The sequence below is a fragment of the Triturus cristatus genome, chromosome 7, assembly GCF_964204655.1.
Source record: "Triturus cristatus chromosome 7, aTriCri1.1, whole genome shotgun sequence".
NCBI lineage: Eukaryota > Metazoa > Chordata > Amphibia > Caudata > Salamandridae > Triturus > Triturus cristatus.
Genome location: NC_140590.1, coordinates 323,542,383 through 323,558,585, shown reverse-complemented (window position 1 = coordinate 323,558,585; position 16,203 = coordinate 323,542,383). Strand labels below are relative to the sequence as shown.

The 16,203-nt window shown below is 45.7% G+C and overlaps 1 protein-coding gene across 3 annotated transcripts in view; it reads right to left on the bottom strand.

The window, feature by feature from the left end:
* The window catches only part of PRPF31 (pre-mRNA processing factor 31), a 173,418-nt gene that overhangs the window by 80,392 nt on the left and 76,823 nt on the right, over positions 1-16,203 (bottom strand). For all 3 annotated transcript variants that reach the window (XM_085616415.1, XM_085616417.1, XM_085616416.1), the window contains one exon: positions 13,311-13,417. In XM_085616415.1, the coding sequence (XP_085472541.1) occupies positions 13,311-13,417 (107 nt within the window). The remainder of the gene's footprint in view (positions 1-13,310; positions 13,418-16,203) is intronic.

Here is a 16,203-nt window from a genome sequence, read left to right as displayed (position 1 = left end):
CAGCAGGCTCAGGCACAGTCCCCAAGATCCTTGCTAAACAAGTGCATTCAATCAGGGGAGTGGGGCTGCACGTGCTACGGGGTCATTGATGGATTTGGTGTTCGCAAGCAGGCTTAAAGTCCTACGACTGAACCCTTCTGGTGCACCTGTGGGCTGCTTTTGCTGAAGAGCCCGCTGTTCGTTAAGGCACAAGCAAGTGGGCCCATTTTGGTGGTACAGCCACTAACACTCCACATCACAGTGGGCATGATGGAGGATCTCCAACAGGCGCTGAACTCTGCCCCATGTGGGTGGCACACAACCCTCTGCCAGTACATCTGAACAGGTTGGGGAGGACATACCAAGTGTGCGCTGCCAGTCTTGGACCCTCCTGATGCTTAACATACGCCACTTAACATGGTACGTCTATGCTCAGGAACACAGCAAGGGACGCTCGACGTGGTCAGTCATGGCGAGCCAACTTGGGGACCATGCAACAACGGGATACCCTGATCCAACTTGTGGATTAAACTTGACACTCTTCGTGGTCTGCTCCAATCTTTTCACCAGCTTGTAGTACAAACGCGCCAGTGATTAGAAGCAGAATAGACAAAGTTAAAATTGACTTTAATCTGTTACATGCTGACCACCGCAGTCTAGCGGACAAAATACAAAGGATTGAGCAAATGCTGGCTGAACTTCAACAAATCTCCTTTCTAGTGCAGGCCCTGGTGGACCGTGTGCACACACTGGAAGACAGGGCAGAGGATGCAGAGGACGCTCCAGATGAAAAACATACATGGTGGGCCTCCCGGAAGGTGTGGAGGGCTTTGATGCAGTGAACTATGCTGAGACCTGTACTGAGACCTGTACTTGCGCTCTGCTCCTTGGCACAGCACTCTCCTCTCTGCTATTGAACGAGCCCACCGCGTACAGGCCCACTACAACCTGGCGCTAACCCCAGACCATTCCTATTCAGTTTGCTCAATTATAAAGACTGCGACTCCACCCTACGCGAAGCATGTAAGCTGCAAGTAATAAAAGTCGAAAATGCCTCCGTGATGCTATTCCCCCGACTACACTAGACAGAGGAGCTCATTTCTCGCAGTAACTGAGAGAACTGGACATACAATACTCACTTCGTTTCCCTGCCCATCTCAGAGTAATGGCAGATGGCACAGCGCATTTCTTCGACTCTTTAGAAGACGCCTAGGAATGGATGGAGTCTACTGGACTCATGACCACACGCCCTACAAACACTGAATCAACGCAACCTGGAGATGCCACATTGGGAACGCCCCAGGGGCATCAGAAGTGGGAGCGGCGCCCTCCCCAGGGCCCGGCATTGCACCATTCTGGAACATGTAATCACAGAGAGGTGTCAGGCCCTACAGATGGCATCCATCATGCATAGCCATACTCAGATTCCAGACCCTGGCACAACCCCTGAAATCCTTTAGTGACAATGGCTCCTCCGTCACATGGCCCTCTAGAACAGACTCGAGGGTACCGCCTGAAGTGACTCACCAAACGGGCAACGACCGGATGAGACCTCGATGACTGCCACTTGCATGCTTCTAACTGGTCCTCCTCCCTTAACTCAGGCTGTACTGTTTATACATGTGCTAATCTCAATTTACAGCCGATATTGGCCTGGTCCACAGTGCACACCACCCGTTCCAGAAAACAGGTGGTCACTGCAGTGCTATGCCTTGTTGCTTCACATGCACTCATTCCTAAAATTGGAATCTCTACCTCGATACATGGGGTGCTGTAGTCCCAGCCTTCGCCACCCTAGTAGGGTGTTAATACTTGAAGTTTTGTACAATTCACCCTTCCGGACTCAGAGTAGTCGGGTCGTCTCCTTGAGTCGCGTCGAGATCTGCGCCCATCAGGGCCCCCAGAGCCACCAGCAGGCCTGTGGGTGCGCTTGCCGACCGTTCTCCACCCCTCAAGCCAGTCCCAGGCATCCTCCGGCCTGGTGAAGAACCAGAGTTTACCCTCTGACTCAATCCATAGCTTGGCCAGAAACATCATGGCACATTTGATGTCTTTGCCCCTCAAAGCGCGCTTCACCTCCAGGAAGTTGCGCCGTTGCTTCTGAACACGTAGTGTCAAATCAGGAAAAAAGGTGACCCTGCTATTGTCTGATTGGCGGGTCTGCTCTCGCTGTTTGTAGATTGGCATCCCTGTCGCGGAAGTTGAACACTCTTGCGAGTAGAGGTCGGGCGTTGCCCCAGGTCTCCCACCAGGGACGCGATGCGCTTGCTCAATGGAGAAGCACTTGGAACGGCCATGTGGCTGAAGTTGTTTAAGAACCAGTTCCTCCACGAATAGGTCTGCCGCCTGCCCCTCTGCCCACTCCGGATTCCCAGGATACAAACGTTATTTCTTCGCATGCAGCCTTCGTAGTCATCTAGTTGCAGGGTTAGGGCTTCCTGTGCGTTTTGGCGTTCCGATACTTGGCGTTTAAGCAGGTCTGAGTCAGATTTCAGCTCCTTAGTGGTTTCTTCAACCTCACCTACCCGGTCCGACATTTTCCGCATTTCGGCCCAGATGAGGGCCACCTCTGTAGCCACCGTAGCGATGCTGGATTCAAGGGAGGTACAAGAAACACATATGGTAGGTAACAAGGCTAAGGCCCCCACCAGATGGGGATACAAACTTCTAGTTCATGCAGGGTATACCTCTGGCTCTAGAGGGACAGGCATCCTAGTCAAAAAGAACCTGGCATTAATGGTAAAACGCACGTGGGCGGACACGGGGGTAGGTTTGCGGTCCTCGAAGCTCAATGGGAGGGGGAAGCTCTCAATATTGTCGCCAGCACTGGGTAAAGAGGCACTGACAGACCTGGGTAAGAGAATAACGGACCTTCCGGTAGGGACCTTACTCTTGGGAGGAGATTTCAATATGACAATGGATGATCGACAGGATAGATACCCACAAAGACCGGGGGCAAGGCCAAATGTGTTGATGGCAGAATTCGCCACAGCCATGGGACTGTCTGATGTATGGCGAGAGTTGCAACCAGATAGAGCCCAATACACTTATTTTTCTAACGCACACAAAAGCTCATCCCGTATTGATTATTTCCTAACCTACAAAGCTACAATTGGCCACTTCCGAAACCCCCAGGCACTGCCGAGAGGTATATCTGATCACTCCCCTGTAAGGATTGAATTCACACACGGGAATCCTCAGCCACGGGCCACAATTACTATAAATCCCTGGCTCCTGAAAATCCCGGATATTAAACAGGAACTACATACACAGACGACTAACTACTTTAAAGAAAATGTGGGTTCAGTTGATTCAGCACTCACAATATGGGAGGACTTCAAGGTGGTACTGAAGGGGCAGGCATGGTCGCTTAAGATGGGATACATTAATAAGAGACGCCAGCAGCTGGTACAATTAGAAAGTGAGCTCCAGCAATTAGAAGCGGACAACGCTGGGGCAACTTCAGAAGACACACTTCACCGTCTCACACTTAAACAAGAGGAATAGAAGATTAAAACTAGGGAACAAACGATGGCCAAACTACTCCGCACTCAATATAGAAAATACGAGTTGGGAGACCGGGCTGGTAAAACCCTGGCCTGGCTAGAGAGGCGGGACCAGGGCGAGAGATGGGTGCCCCGGTTGACCCTAGCCGATGGCATGCAGGTCACACATCCAAGGGACGTTGCAGATGCCTTTGCATGACACTTCGAGCATATCTACTCTCCATCCACTACCTATACTGCAGAGGACTCCCGTCAGTTCCTTTCCGACAATGACATTCAGACGCTTTCCGACACAGACGAGACACCCTTGATGAAGACCTGACAGATGAGGAAATCCAAAAGGCCATAAGCCAAATTCAGTCAGGGAAGACGATGGGGCCAAACGGGATCCCCACTGAGTTTTTAAAGCTGGTCGCTTCCCAGACGAGCCCTCACCTAAGAACCATTAACGAAAGCTACGAAAAAGGAATACTGCCGGAAGATCAACGTCTAGCCTCCATAGTGATTATCCGCAAGCCCGGGAAACCTGTAGATAGCTGTGGGTCCTATAGGCAGATCTCCTTAATTAATGTAGAAGCCAAAGTCCTAGCCAAAGTACTTGCCTCGCAACTGGTCACGGTCATTTCCTCCCTGGTCCACCCGGACCAATCTGGCTTTATGCCGGGAAGGAATACAGAACTTAATATGTGACGCCTTCATAATGTACTCGCACATCGGGAATACATGGAAGAGGATGCAGTGGTGTTGTCTCTGGATGCCTCCATGGCATTGGACTATCGAGTGGCCTATTTGAAGTCCTTAAGAAAATGGGCTTTGGTCTGAAGTTCCTGGGCTGGGTGAAATTGCTCTACAGGGGTATAAAGGGTCAAGTGCGAGTGAATAACTACACATCTCGCACATTCAAACTAAAAAGGGCCACCCTCTGATTTTCTCTCATGCTGGAACCACTGGCGGCCTGGGTGTGGCGAGATGTCACGGTAAGAGGCCTGAAATGGGCAGAGGGTCATGACGACCGAATATCCCTCTATGCAGATGACATTCTGCTTTATCTTGCCTCTCCATATAGACCTATCCACGGGGTTTTAAATATCTTCACAAATTTTGGGAAATACTCCGGGTACGCCAAAACTGGAGCAAATTGGTGCGGTTTGTACTCTGGGTCCGGTTACTCCGCTCCCGGCGGGTTGTTGTGTGGGGGTGGTCACTGAGGGATTCCGATATTTGCAAATATACATAACTTCGAGCCCCACCATTTTCTACGACCGTAATTTGGCACCCCCATTATCCCACCTACGGGCGGATGTGAAACACTGGCGATCTCTGCCGCTTTCGCTGGTAGGCCGAGCTGCTCTTTTTAAAATGTTGGCTCTCCCACGCTTTCTCTACATCCTCCAAAATTGCCCACATCGGGTCCCAGATACATACTTTTCGGAAATGGAGAGGGCAATTCGGACGCTGCTATGGGACGGTGGGTCTCCTCGTATTGCACTTAAAAAACTGACAATAGGGTGGTATGATAGAGGCATCACCTTACCGGACCGAAGACTCTACTACTGGGCGTCTCAATTAGTTGTAGTGAATCACTGGATCTATCGTTCCCCTTTGGATCCAGCCTATCTTTTAGACAGATACCAAACGGGATGAGAAGGATATCTAGGGGCATTATACTCAAAAGTGAACAAGAAAAGATACTTTGGGCCCACATGCCATACGGTAACTATCTGGCATCAAGCGAGCACCCGTCTGGGATGGTCCAATATTCTTACCGAAGCCACACCCCTATGGTATACACAGAGACTGGGATACTTATGTCATCAACCCGGCTTTGATAAATGGGACCTTATGGGAATCTCCACTATGGAGATATGATTAAAAAAAGGTTTGTTCATCAGGTTTGAGGAGCTCAGGGAAAGATATGGAATGGCCCAAGGTAAAATGTACAGATACCTGCAAATGAGACACGCCCTCATCACAGCAATACCCAATCTCACAGACATACCCGAGACATCACCGCTGGAAGACAGATTACTGGATGGACCGCTACACTCTAAAGCTAGATCACTGACATACAAAAAGTTATGCAACAATTTACCTGACACATTCCATAAATTTTGAGAGCAATGGCAGAAAGACCTGGGACTAATTGACGAGGAGGACTGGCAGACGGCACTAATGTCCCCTAGAGAAGCAGCAATTACTCTCCGTTTCAGATTGATTCAACGTAAAATTTTACACCGGTCGTATCCAACCGAGGTCACTCTAGCTAAGATAGGCGCCAGACCAAAAAAAAAAAAAAATGGAGCCATCTGGTGTGTTGGCCCCCATCACAGCGCTAATCCTCCACTCCCAGCTCTCTGTACCTCCACCACGGCGACCACACTTTCTTCCATTTTTTGGCACACTCTACTTTTATACACGGTTTTCTCAGCTGTCTGGCACAAATCAAGATTACGCTTCTAGTGCTTCGCCACCCCCACCGAAAGCGCCAACCATAGACCTACATATCTGGGCCAGTCTGCCTCACCTCTGATCATTAATAGAAGCCATTTCGGGTCCAGTGGCACAGGCTGCTCCACCACCTCTCCGACATGGTCTCCGTGAGTCCACTCCAGAACCGGGATACCTCGGGGCAGCTCCACAGTATGTGTATAAAGGTCCCTTCCTCCCCGCAACCCCGTGCGAGCTCTGCCCCATGTGAACAGGTGAGTGCGTGGGTTGTATGTGCAATGGAGGATTTTAAGCTGCACAAGACAGAATCTGACACGAATGGCGACCTCTCTAGGACTCTCTGCCAGTCCTTTTCATGTATTTAACCCATGCTTCCCCGAGGGCGGTCAGTGGATCAGGCCAGTTGTTGATCAATTTACAATAGATCGTGGATGTTGGCTTGCCTGGAATAGGATCTAACAGCACCCTGTCTTCTAACGGGGAATAGTCTGGTATGGAAGCCCCACTATGGATGTATGCACGCAGAGCATGCAGGAGTCGCAGATACTGGAATCGTTGTGAGTCGTGTAAGTCGTACTCTTTTTGGAGATATTCAAACTTGCAAGGAGATTCCCCCTTCCACACGTCCCCAAGGTATTCTATCCCTATCAATTACCACCCCTTAAAACCCAACAGCGCGGCCACTTCCTTCAAAGGATCACCAACCCACAGCGGGGTCTTCCCCGTCAGTCTCCCTGCCCAGCCCAGCAGCATGTTGGCTTCCTTCCAGCACTGGACCACCACTTTAGTGTGCTCCGGCCACTCCGGTCGCAATCGACAGGAGTAGAAGTGGGTTGCACAATTTCCCTTGGGCGTAATAGCTCTATACACTCTATAGGCCGGCTTCTCCACCCCCACATACACCCAGTCATTAATGACTTGCAGTTGAGAGGCCCAATAGTATAGCTTAACGTTCGGCACCGCTATACCTCCGTCAAATACGCCCCTGTGCAGCGTGATTCACGGCGTACTCCCCTCCCATAGTTGCGTCCGCACTTCCTGTGATATGCGCTTGAAAGTAGTTGGCGGGACCGGAAAAGGGGTGTTCTGTAGTATATAAAGGAGTCGTGGTAGTGTCATTTTAAAAAAGGGCAGCCCTACCCATAAGAGAGAGCGGGAGTGCGCGCCAGTGACTGACATCTGTAGTCAGGCAAGTCATCTGAGGGCCCAGATTTCTGTCCAGGAAGTCCTTTGTGTTCCTCGTGATGAGTATCCTCAAATATTTAAAGCCCTCCAGCACTACTGGCACAGAACACCCCGGCGGCGCCCTGGGAGGTAAAACATACAATGGAAAGATCACAGACTTTGCCCAATTTATGGTATAACCGGCATAGCTGCCAAAAGGCTCGAAAATATGGAGCACACGTCCCATGGAGTAGTAGGGTCTTGATAGATACAGGGCAGTGTCGTCGGCGTATAGGGAGATATGCTCCACCCCCTTATGTTGGATGACCACCTCAATGACAAACTACCAGTTATGACCACAAAAAACACACATGTATTGGGCCCTGTATCGGGCACCGTACAAGTTTCAAGAAACTGCTTCTCCACTTTGTGGACACCATACTCACTACATACATACTCCTAAGCATGCTCATTGTGGTGCACACCATTTATAGATTAAATGTATGTTGGGTCATCTTGCTAACCTCACTTGTACAGTTACATGTAACACCAACATATGTCTGGCAAATACAGGTACTGAAATGTGAACCCATTACCATGTTTAGGCTACCGTTTGTTTAAAAAAAAAAAAAAATAACAGATTCAAACAAAAAACATGGAAGCAGGGATGTGGTTCACCTTAACATAACACGTTGTGGAGAACCGCCTTCCCAACTACAGCTAGCAACTTTGGCTGGATGTCGCAGCAGTATTGGTTTGTGAAAATAAGAGTGCATGTCCACTTAGCAGGATTGCCAATGTCCCTGAGGGGCACGCTGCCAAACATGGATGCCATTACTACTAAGCCGCTGGTAGAACGAACAGTTACATTGTATTCCCCGGCCTTAGCAGCTATTAATGGCAGAGAGTAATACAAAACTCTGAAAGTGGTTAGCCTTTGCTGGAATTGCTAACAGTTATTCTGACTTGAGAAAGTACTTAGTTGTCCCAGCACCTCACCGGTGCAGAGCACTTAGAAGAGTTAAAGAAATTGTGGCAGGTGAATCCGTTCATGGAGGTGAAACAAATGATGGCACTTTCAGATTTAACTGTGGATAGATAGTGAGGGTATCCATCTTTGTTGATCTGATGAACGATGTCTGAAAACAGACCGCCTGAATCTTCCTAATATACTGAGCGGCTAGGAACAACGCTCTCATCAATAAGCTCGAAGGTACATCTCTATGCACATAAGACAGTATTTAATTCGGATGCACCAGCCAAAAGAGGAAAAGGTCCAGAACAGCCACTTCTTTAATGCTTTAACAATCCTTGAAGAAAAGACACAATGCCAGGAAGTTCCATTGCTGGTTACATATTTAGAAATTGAGCAAAAATAGAGGATGCAGCCAGGGGATTCAAAGCCGCACTGCCCGAATAGGCACTATAGTACACTAAAGAACAAGTAGAGAATACCGCTGCTCACCTCAATGGCCAGCTGCACGTTAACCATATCTTACAAACATTTATATACAACAAAAAAATGAGGCAACCGGAATACATATTTAGTATAGACAGATCTTAAGTCTCACGTTCGCAATGGTTCAGATCATAGGCCCTGATTAAGCCTTTTAAAAAAAAAAAAAAAAATGTTTTTTTTTTTTTAAGGTGAAACGCGTTGGTTGCGCTTTTTTTTTTTTAGAAATTTATATTAAACAAAAATTCTGCATCAACACTCACTTTAGACATTGCCAGAGAATGAAACTCATGGGGTAAAAAAAAAAATGGATGGCAGACTTGGCAAAATGATGCAAACAAGGTGGGATCACACATGGCTGCATCTGTTAGGAATTTGCCTAAACACAAAACTATTTATTTTGGAGCATATGTCTTAGTGGTAGACGCACTCTTGCCACTTACAAAATTGTGTGAAATTCCTGTGGCTTCTCTAGGGATTAAAATTCTAGGTATGAAGCAGCCAAGAAGTTAATGGCAGGAATGCTGGCTTATGATGAAGTACTTGGTTATTGTGATTAGTTAGAAGGTAGGAATCTGCTCAGGATTACTTTGGTTTATCTGTAAAGTCCTACAGGTGTTCTCTTGCAGAGGACCCTCCAATGACTATGAATAATCAGAAAGCCATAGTCCGAGGCAAAGAACCTCAACCATTGGATCAAATGGAAGTCTCCTTGAATCCCAGGACACCACCACCATCACCACCACCTGCTTAGAAAGAGTTAGCAGTTCAGATTCACTGGTGTTTGGGAGAAGGTCGGGTGGAGGTATGTCCCACTGCTGGAACTCTGAAGCAACAAAGTAACTCCCACTCTTAGCAGGTGATGCCTGCCCGTTTTAGGAATCTGCCCAGTAGTTGTGCAAACTTGATGTATGCACCACTCTGTTTAATACCATGGTCCAATGACTGAGGAATTGAGCTACCTAGGTCAATGCCGGTGCATATATTGAAGGGTGATCATAAAGTATGTTCTGACATTAGATGCACAGTCAAAATTCCATGAGATTGAGTCTGGTCACTGACTTCCAAAATGTTTATCTGTAACGTCTGTTTCTGAGGAGTCCAGAACGCATTTGTTGAAAGTTTCTGAAGACACTACATACCCTTTCAGCAATTCATTAGTAGCAAGGAGGAATTGATAGTCATGTGTATCACACTTTAAGGTATTTTTGACTGTCAAGAGTCTTGGTTTCCAACTCTCCAGAGGATTACAATTGTAGATTGTACATGCACAACAGATTTTCATATGCATGCATAGCCCTCCTTCTAGGCATTCTATTACAGGTATTGATCTGAACTGGTCTTATACGTTGATTAGAAAAGAAGCTTAGACTGCTCAGATGAATGGCTACAAAGACATGGAATCTTACAAGGTCATCCTTGAAATGGGGGTGCTTTTTGGAATCCCACAGAATTGGTTCTTAAGAAGCATCATAAGGAACCAGAAGTATCCCATTCATGGAGCCAGGCTGTCAGTGTAGAGGTAGGAGGGAATGAATCCTCAATTATTGTTGTCATAACCCAGTTATCAGAATATATGTAATAAATTGCACTGGTGCAGGAGCCAGTGGCATGGATGGCGTGGACTGCTGCGATTGCAAAGATACAGTCAACTACAGAAGAACATGAGTGCAATCTAGAAGGGCACCTAGGAGGTCCTGGCACCAGAAGCAGATAGTACGGAGGTGGCATTGAAGCCCTGCATCACATGGTTGAGTGAAACCAATCTACAAGGACCTGCACCACTGGAGCTAAAGGTGTCTCTTTAATGTGTTGAGGTCTGCCTCAAACTACTGCTTGTAATAGTAATAATCATCTCAGAATTGTCAGGTAAGAAATTCATATCACGGTAATGTAGTTCTTTAGGTCACAGGCATTTAAATGGATCATAATCAGTGTAAATCGCCAATAGCTCTTGCCCAATGCCATCAGTATCCCCTTTCTCAAAGCACTCGAATTCTCAGATGGATGAGGATTCCTCCAAAACTTGGAATGGAGTGTACACTATGCACTAGACAGGAGAACCTGCAGACCAAAGAGGAATTATAGTAGTCACAGAAATGTGTATCATGGAGAGTAGCACTCATCAACTATGCATTAGTTGATGAAGCAGGCATTGATGAACATTTATCTGCGATGGAGGGACTGATAAGGGAATTCTTGGCAAGCCATTGACTGAAACAGTAGTGGTTTGTATTCAATGAAGATATAATCACGGAAGGAGCCATCGACAAGCAGTACTTGTGTTTGCCTTCAACAAGGAAAGCAATAAAAATTTGAAGTCTCCATAGGATCGGAAATCTTGGAAAACTTGAAGACACGTGGCCTATGGTGCTGGGGCTTATCTGCAGATTTGTCAACTGAACAAGAGGTGTGCTCCTTAGAAATATAATAACAGTTTTAAGATGGAGGTCAGAGTCTTCAAGCAGGAGGCTCTGACTGGATCCTTTCAGCCAACCAGGTATAGCTTTAGTTTTTTCTTTTTTTTTTAGCTTTGGGTGAAGATGTCAGAAAGGCACTTTACACAGATTCTTCCCCAGAGGAGGCTGCTTTCAGGGTGAAGAGCAAGGGACTTTCCCAGCCCATCGAGGTCTTTGATAGTAGTTATACTTTTTTCTCTACTTCTTTGGTAAATGGACAGGCCGTTTAAAGACAGAAAATGTATTTGGTGCTGGGGTGGTAGATGAAGGTCTTCCTGGCCCCAGAGTTGTCACGGGCCCTAAAGAGCAACTTCTCAAATGACTTGTAAGCCACAAGCCGATAAGGCTCAGTCCCACGGATCAGCCACAAAGGGGCAAAAAAAGACTTACCTTCTGTAGTAGGAGGGGGGCAAGAACTGAAATCCCAGAGAGAAGCTGAGCAATAAAGCAAAGAAATATCTGAAGATTGAATGAGAGCAGCGCTCAGAGGTTCCCTTCCATTAATTTGAAACGCGGTTGAAAGTATAAGCTACGAAAGACTGGAGAGTGAACATACGAGGATTTACAACTCATTGAACAATGTTCAGATGACATAAGACAATAACCACATAGTGCATGGCTGTCACAATGATAAATGAGTATATTTAAACACGGATGTTTAAATATAGCCAGTAGTAAAGTGCATGTGCTCCCCCTTTAAAACACGGCTGAATTTGTGTATTCCTAAGTGGCATTTAATCAGTCCCTAGTATAACTGCACACAGGGCCTGGAAGTTAAATATCCCTAGTATACTGCAGCACCTATTGTGCCATTCAATACAGTGACTGTGCATACATGGCTTCAGGCCTACCACTGTAGCAGTGTAAACTGCAATTTCACCTGCCAAAATAAATTCTTTAGACAGGTCAAAGCCTCCCTTTTAAGTATTAACATGTCAACCCTATGTAAGCCCCGTTGTCCACAAGGCACAGAGCATGGTATTTCAAAACAGGATGTAGAAATGTAATCTTAAAATGGACTTCAAGTGACTAGCAACCAAAAGCTACTTTTCACTGTTGAAGGCCGATCTGTCCTTTGTAGAAAATCAGATTACATATTAATATCCCAATATAGCATCTCAGGAATGGGTCTAGCTACAAAAATAATGAAACAACTATTTTTAATAGTTCTTAACAATCCAATTCGGATTGTTAAGTCGGATTTAGAATTGCTATTAAGGAAAAGTAATTTTTTAGACAGCTACATTTTCCCTGCCTTTAGTTCCATTTGGTCTCAAACTTCCCCCAGTCAGGGAATAGCATTTGAATATGTGTAGAATGTTTTCCAGGAGCTACACATTACATCACTGTGACCGACAGGTGGACCTGAATAGACAGGAACGGCTCCCTTGTGCTCAGCAGAAGAGTGGAGGCTGTAAGCATCCTTTTTGACATTTTCAGTGTGAAATCCTGCTTGCCAGGTTTGCTGAGTATACATACATAGAATACTTGGGCCACACTTGAAAGGAAGGAAACAGGATGCTAAGAACTTATGTATCCACTGTCTGGTTGCTGGCAACCCCTCCTTTTTACTGACTTTGAGGGTTGCAATTAATCCTTGAGGCATGTAATCACCCACTTAAATTGATACTCCAATTTTTCTTAAAATCGCTAAAGAGGATTCCCAGGGTGAGGAGGGATAATTCAAGAATGTGAATCAAAATATACAGTGTTCAAGAAGGAAGAAAACCTGGGATGAGACAGAAACCCACAGTCAGTCATCAGAGCTTAAAACAATAGGCAATATTCAAGTGCTGGGGCACCATCCTTTGTACCATTGAGTAGCAGCACACTCCATACAAATGACACAGAGCATAAATGGAGGTAGAAAAAGAGTTACAATGGTCATCATCATCGTGGTGTAGAAACAAGTATGTGATGAAGGACCAAGTGTAAAACGCACAGTATTCACTTATGTTGTGAATTCAGGACTGTGATACAGGACAGTGTAACAGGCAGAAAAAGCCTGGGTAAGGACGACAGATCGATTAGGTTTAATACAGTGTGTAAAACAGGCAGAATAATTTGAGTTGTGGGGTCAGAGAAGAGATCACAAATAAACAGCATATCCTTGGTGCCAGTGAAGTTAATGCTGGTCTGCATTATAGGACAAAGTGAAAAAAGCAGGATGTTATGGAAAGTAGAGGCAAAATGTGGTCTTGGACATGGTTATAAAACAAGTAGCGTGCCCCTTGGATGTAAAAAAAAAAAAAAAGCATGAATGAGATACAAGGAAGCATGTAAATACGAACAGCATACCCTTGAGTAGTAGAAGCAGTTACACTGACAACCATTATTGTGGCATTGGTGAGGATCTGCTGAAGGTTCTCATTATTCTTACACTTGTCCAGGCTATTCCCCAATTCCTGAAACACAAAATGTCCATTATTTGTAGAAGTAACAGATGCTTTCATAACCACAAAATTATGCCTCGGTGGGATGGGGAGCGTTTGGGGGGCGGGGGTTGGGGGGGTGGGGGGTGGAAGAAGGAGTACAGGGGGTGAGGGTACAGGAGGTCGTGAGGGAGAATAGCAACTTGGGAAACTGATATGATATTCAATCAGACCTCATATCCTAAGGGTATTTCTCTACTCCAAATAAAGGTGACCTTAAGAAACCGTTGGATATGAAATCCATCCCTAGCGTTTCAATTCTGCTTGCTTTATGTTTTTATTTTAACCTTTTAAAGAGGTAGAAAAGGTAGGTGTTGGGACACTTTACATTGAACACAACCAAAACATGAAAAAGACTACATCTAGATGTAATCAGTCTCATTTTACTTTCACGTTTTCGAGAAGGTCACTTATTTCCTAGCATTTTGTCACTGAAAATCCTTGTGTGATTACTTTTGGCAGTCTTATGCAGTTTAAAATGACAGTTTGCAAGACTGTAGCCCTGCAAGTCAGTACTTTCCTACTACCTTCTCCATGGTAACCAGATTCTTCTCGTAAAGGGGGGGGGGGGGGGGGGGGGGCACAATTATCGTATTTGCCACTATAGAAGATTAATAAAGTAACATGCATTTTTTGGACAAGAGCCTACAAAAGATTACTTGGGATAGAATCTAAAATGGAAAAGAAATACTCCCACTTTAACTTGCTCTCCAGGTCCAGACTGTATTCTGCACACAGATAAATGTATTATTTTAGATCCCAAAAAGCCGCTAAGCAAGGTCTCGTTAAGTTCGGCAGCAGTAAAAATAATTAAAACACACACAAAAAAGAGAATCAGCCCAAGTTACTAGCAAGTACTCACTCAATCATCCGAGTAGCCAAAGTACAAAAGGATAACATTTAAGGAAATTGTCAGGCATCAAGTCAATTTCCTTCCAACTCGCCCCTACACAATAACAAACTGGTACCTGGGTCAAAGAAAAAGGAGCACCAGGGCACACTGTCAGTTGCATTTGAATCCTCTTGCACAATGATTATTCCTCCCTGAAATGCAAAAACTCGACTGTCTAACAGCCACAGTAGGCCCCACTATCTCCTTAAAACCTTTATACATACAGTCTCAGGAATATCTAATCCTGCAATTCTACTGATTAAGAGCAGTCATTCCCTGTTGTACTGATACTTAATACTCATTGTTCCACTAGCCTCTTGTCAATCAGGGCAATGTTTTTGCCCTTCTGCTGCTAGTCCCTTTACGGTTTCGTTACACATATCTTCCTTATCAAGTTAGGTGCTTTTCTTCACTGCTTTCTGACTGTTGCTATCTGACAACAGTCTCATCCCTGTCATAATGCAATGTCGGTATTCTGCTACGTTTCCATTCAATATTCATTCCAAAGAGCCAGGCCTGGCTTTATTGAATGCCTGATAATCCTCTGTTGTAGGATTTTTACGATGAGATGGCGGCTTGGTTCTCTTAAGAGTTAGACTGAGCAGAGCCTTGGGCCGCCAATTTAAGGGAATAAATCCTTAAATTAAAAAGGAATTAAAACCAAAATTACACATTAAAAAAAGGATTTTCTCAGAGTGCTACGAAAGAGAAAATAGAATAATAGGATTGGTGAAACTGCTGACTCGGCACAAGTCTATCATTAAGAGGACAGTGGGGCTTGACACCTAAAGAAAGAATCTCTAGACCCAACCTTAAAAGCGGTTATTTGAAACAGCAAATCACGTAAGAATATTGACAAAAGACAAAACAGAGGGTTTGATGGTCGGGGGGGGGGGGGGGGGGAGGAAGAACAATAAACAGCTGAGAAAGACAGCTACGTGGAATGGAGGGAAGAAAAGCAAAACGGTGAGGGGTGGAGACTAAGTAATTATGAAAATATGATCTCCTTAAACAAGAGGGGAATTTGGACAAAATATTGTGGATGAAAGAGATATTGGTTACCAAGTAGTCAACAGGTGCACAGTGCATTGGGGATTAAACTAGCCAATATTCTCCTGACACAGGTGTCTCAAGAAAAAGTTCTCAACTTACTTTTGATTAATCGTTTTTTTCTGCTGCTGAATTACTGACCCAGTGCAAGGCAAATATGATAATAAAAGCTGCCTTAACTAGATCAATTGGCTCCAATCCAAAGTCAAAAGTGACATCTTTGGTGAGGTATTTTTCCTCTAACAGACCTAAATCCGAACATCATTCCAAAGTGGGAGACTTACCGGTCCACTGGCTGAGTGATCTAGAATGAAGTCTGCCAATTCAAACACAGAGTGCTTACTTAATAAGCAATTCAACATCAAGAAAACCACAAACCGTTCGCTGCTGTGGGACGGAGGCGCCCCCCGGATATCACTGAAGAAACTAACCAAAGGGTGGTACGATGGCGGTATAGCCCTGCCAGACCTCAAGCTGTACTATTGGGCCTCACAGTTGGTGGTGATCAATCACTGGCTGTACCGGCCCCCTGACGACCCAGCATTCAGGCTCGATAAATACCAGACAGGCCGAGCAGGGTATTTGGGAGCGCTTTACTCCACGGGAAAAAACAGTCATATATAGGCCCCATGTCCCATACAATCGACGCATGGCGCCGAGCAAATTCTCGATTAGGGTTGGCAAATGTCCTTACCAAAGCGACGCCGCTGTGGCAGGCCCAAAGACTTGGTTTGCTATGTTGCCAACCAGGGTTCGATAAATGGGACCTAATCGGCATCTCAAAGGTAGGGGACCTGATCAAGAAGGGGGCCATCCT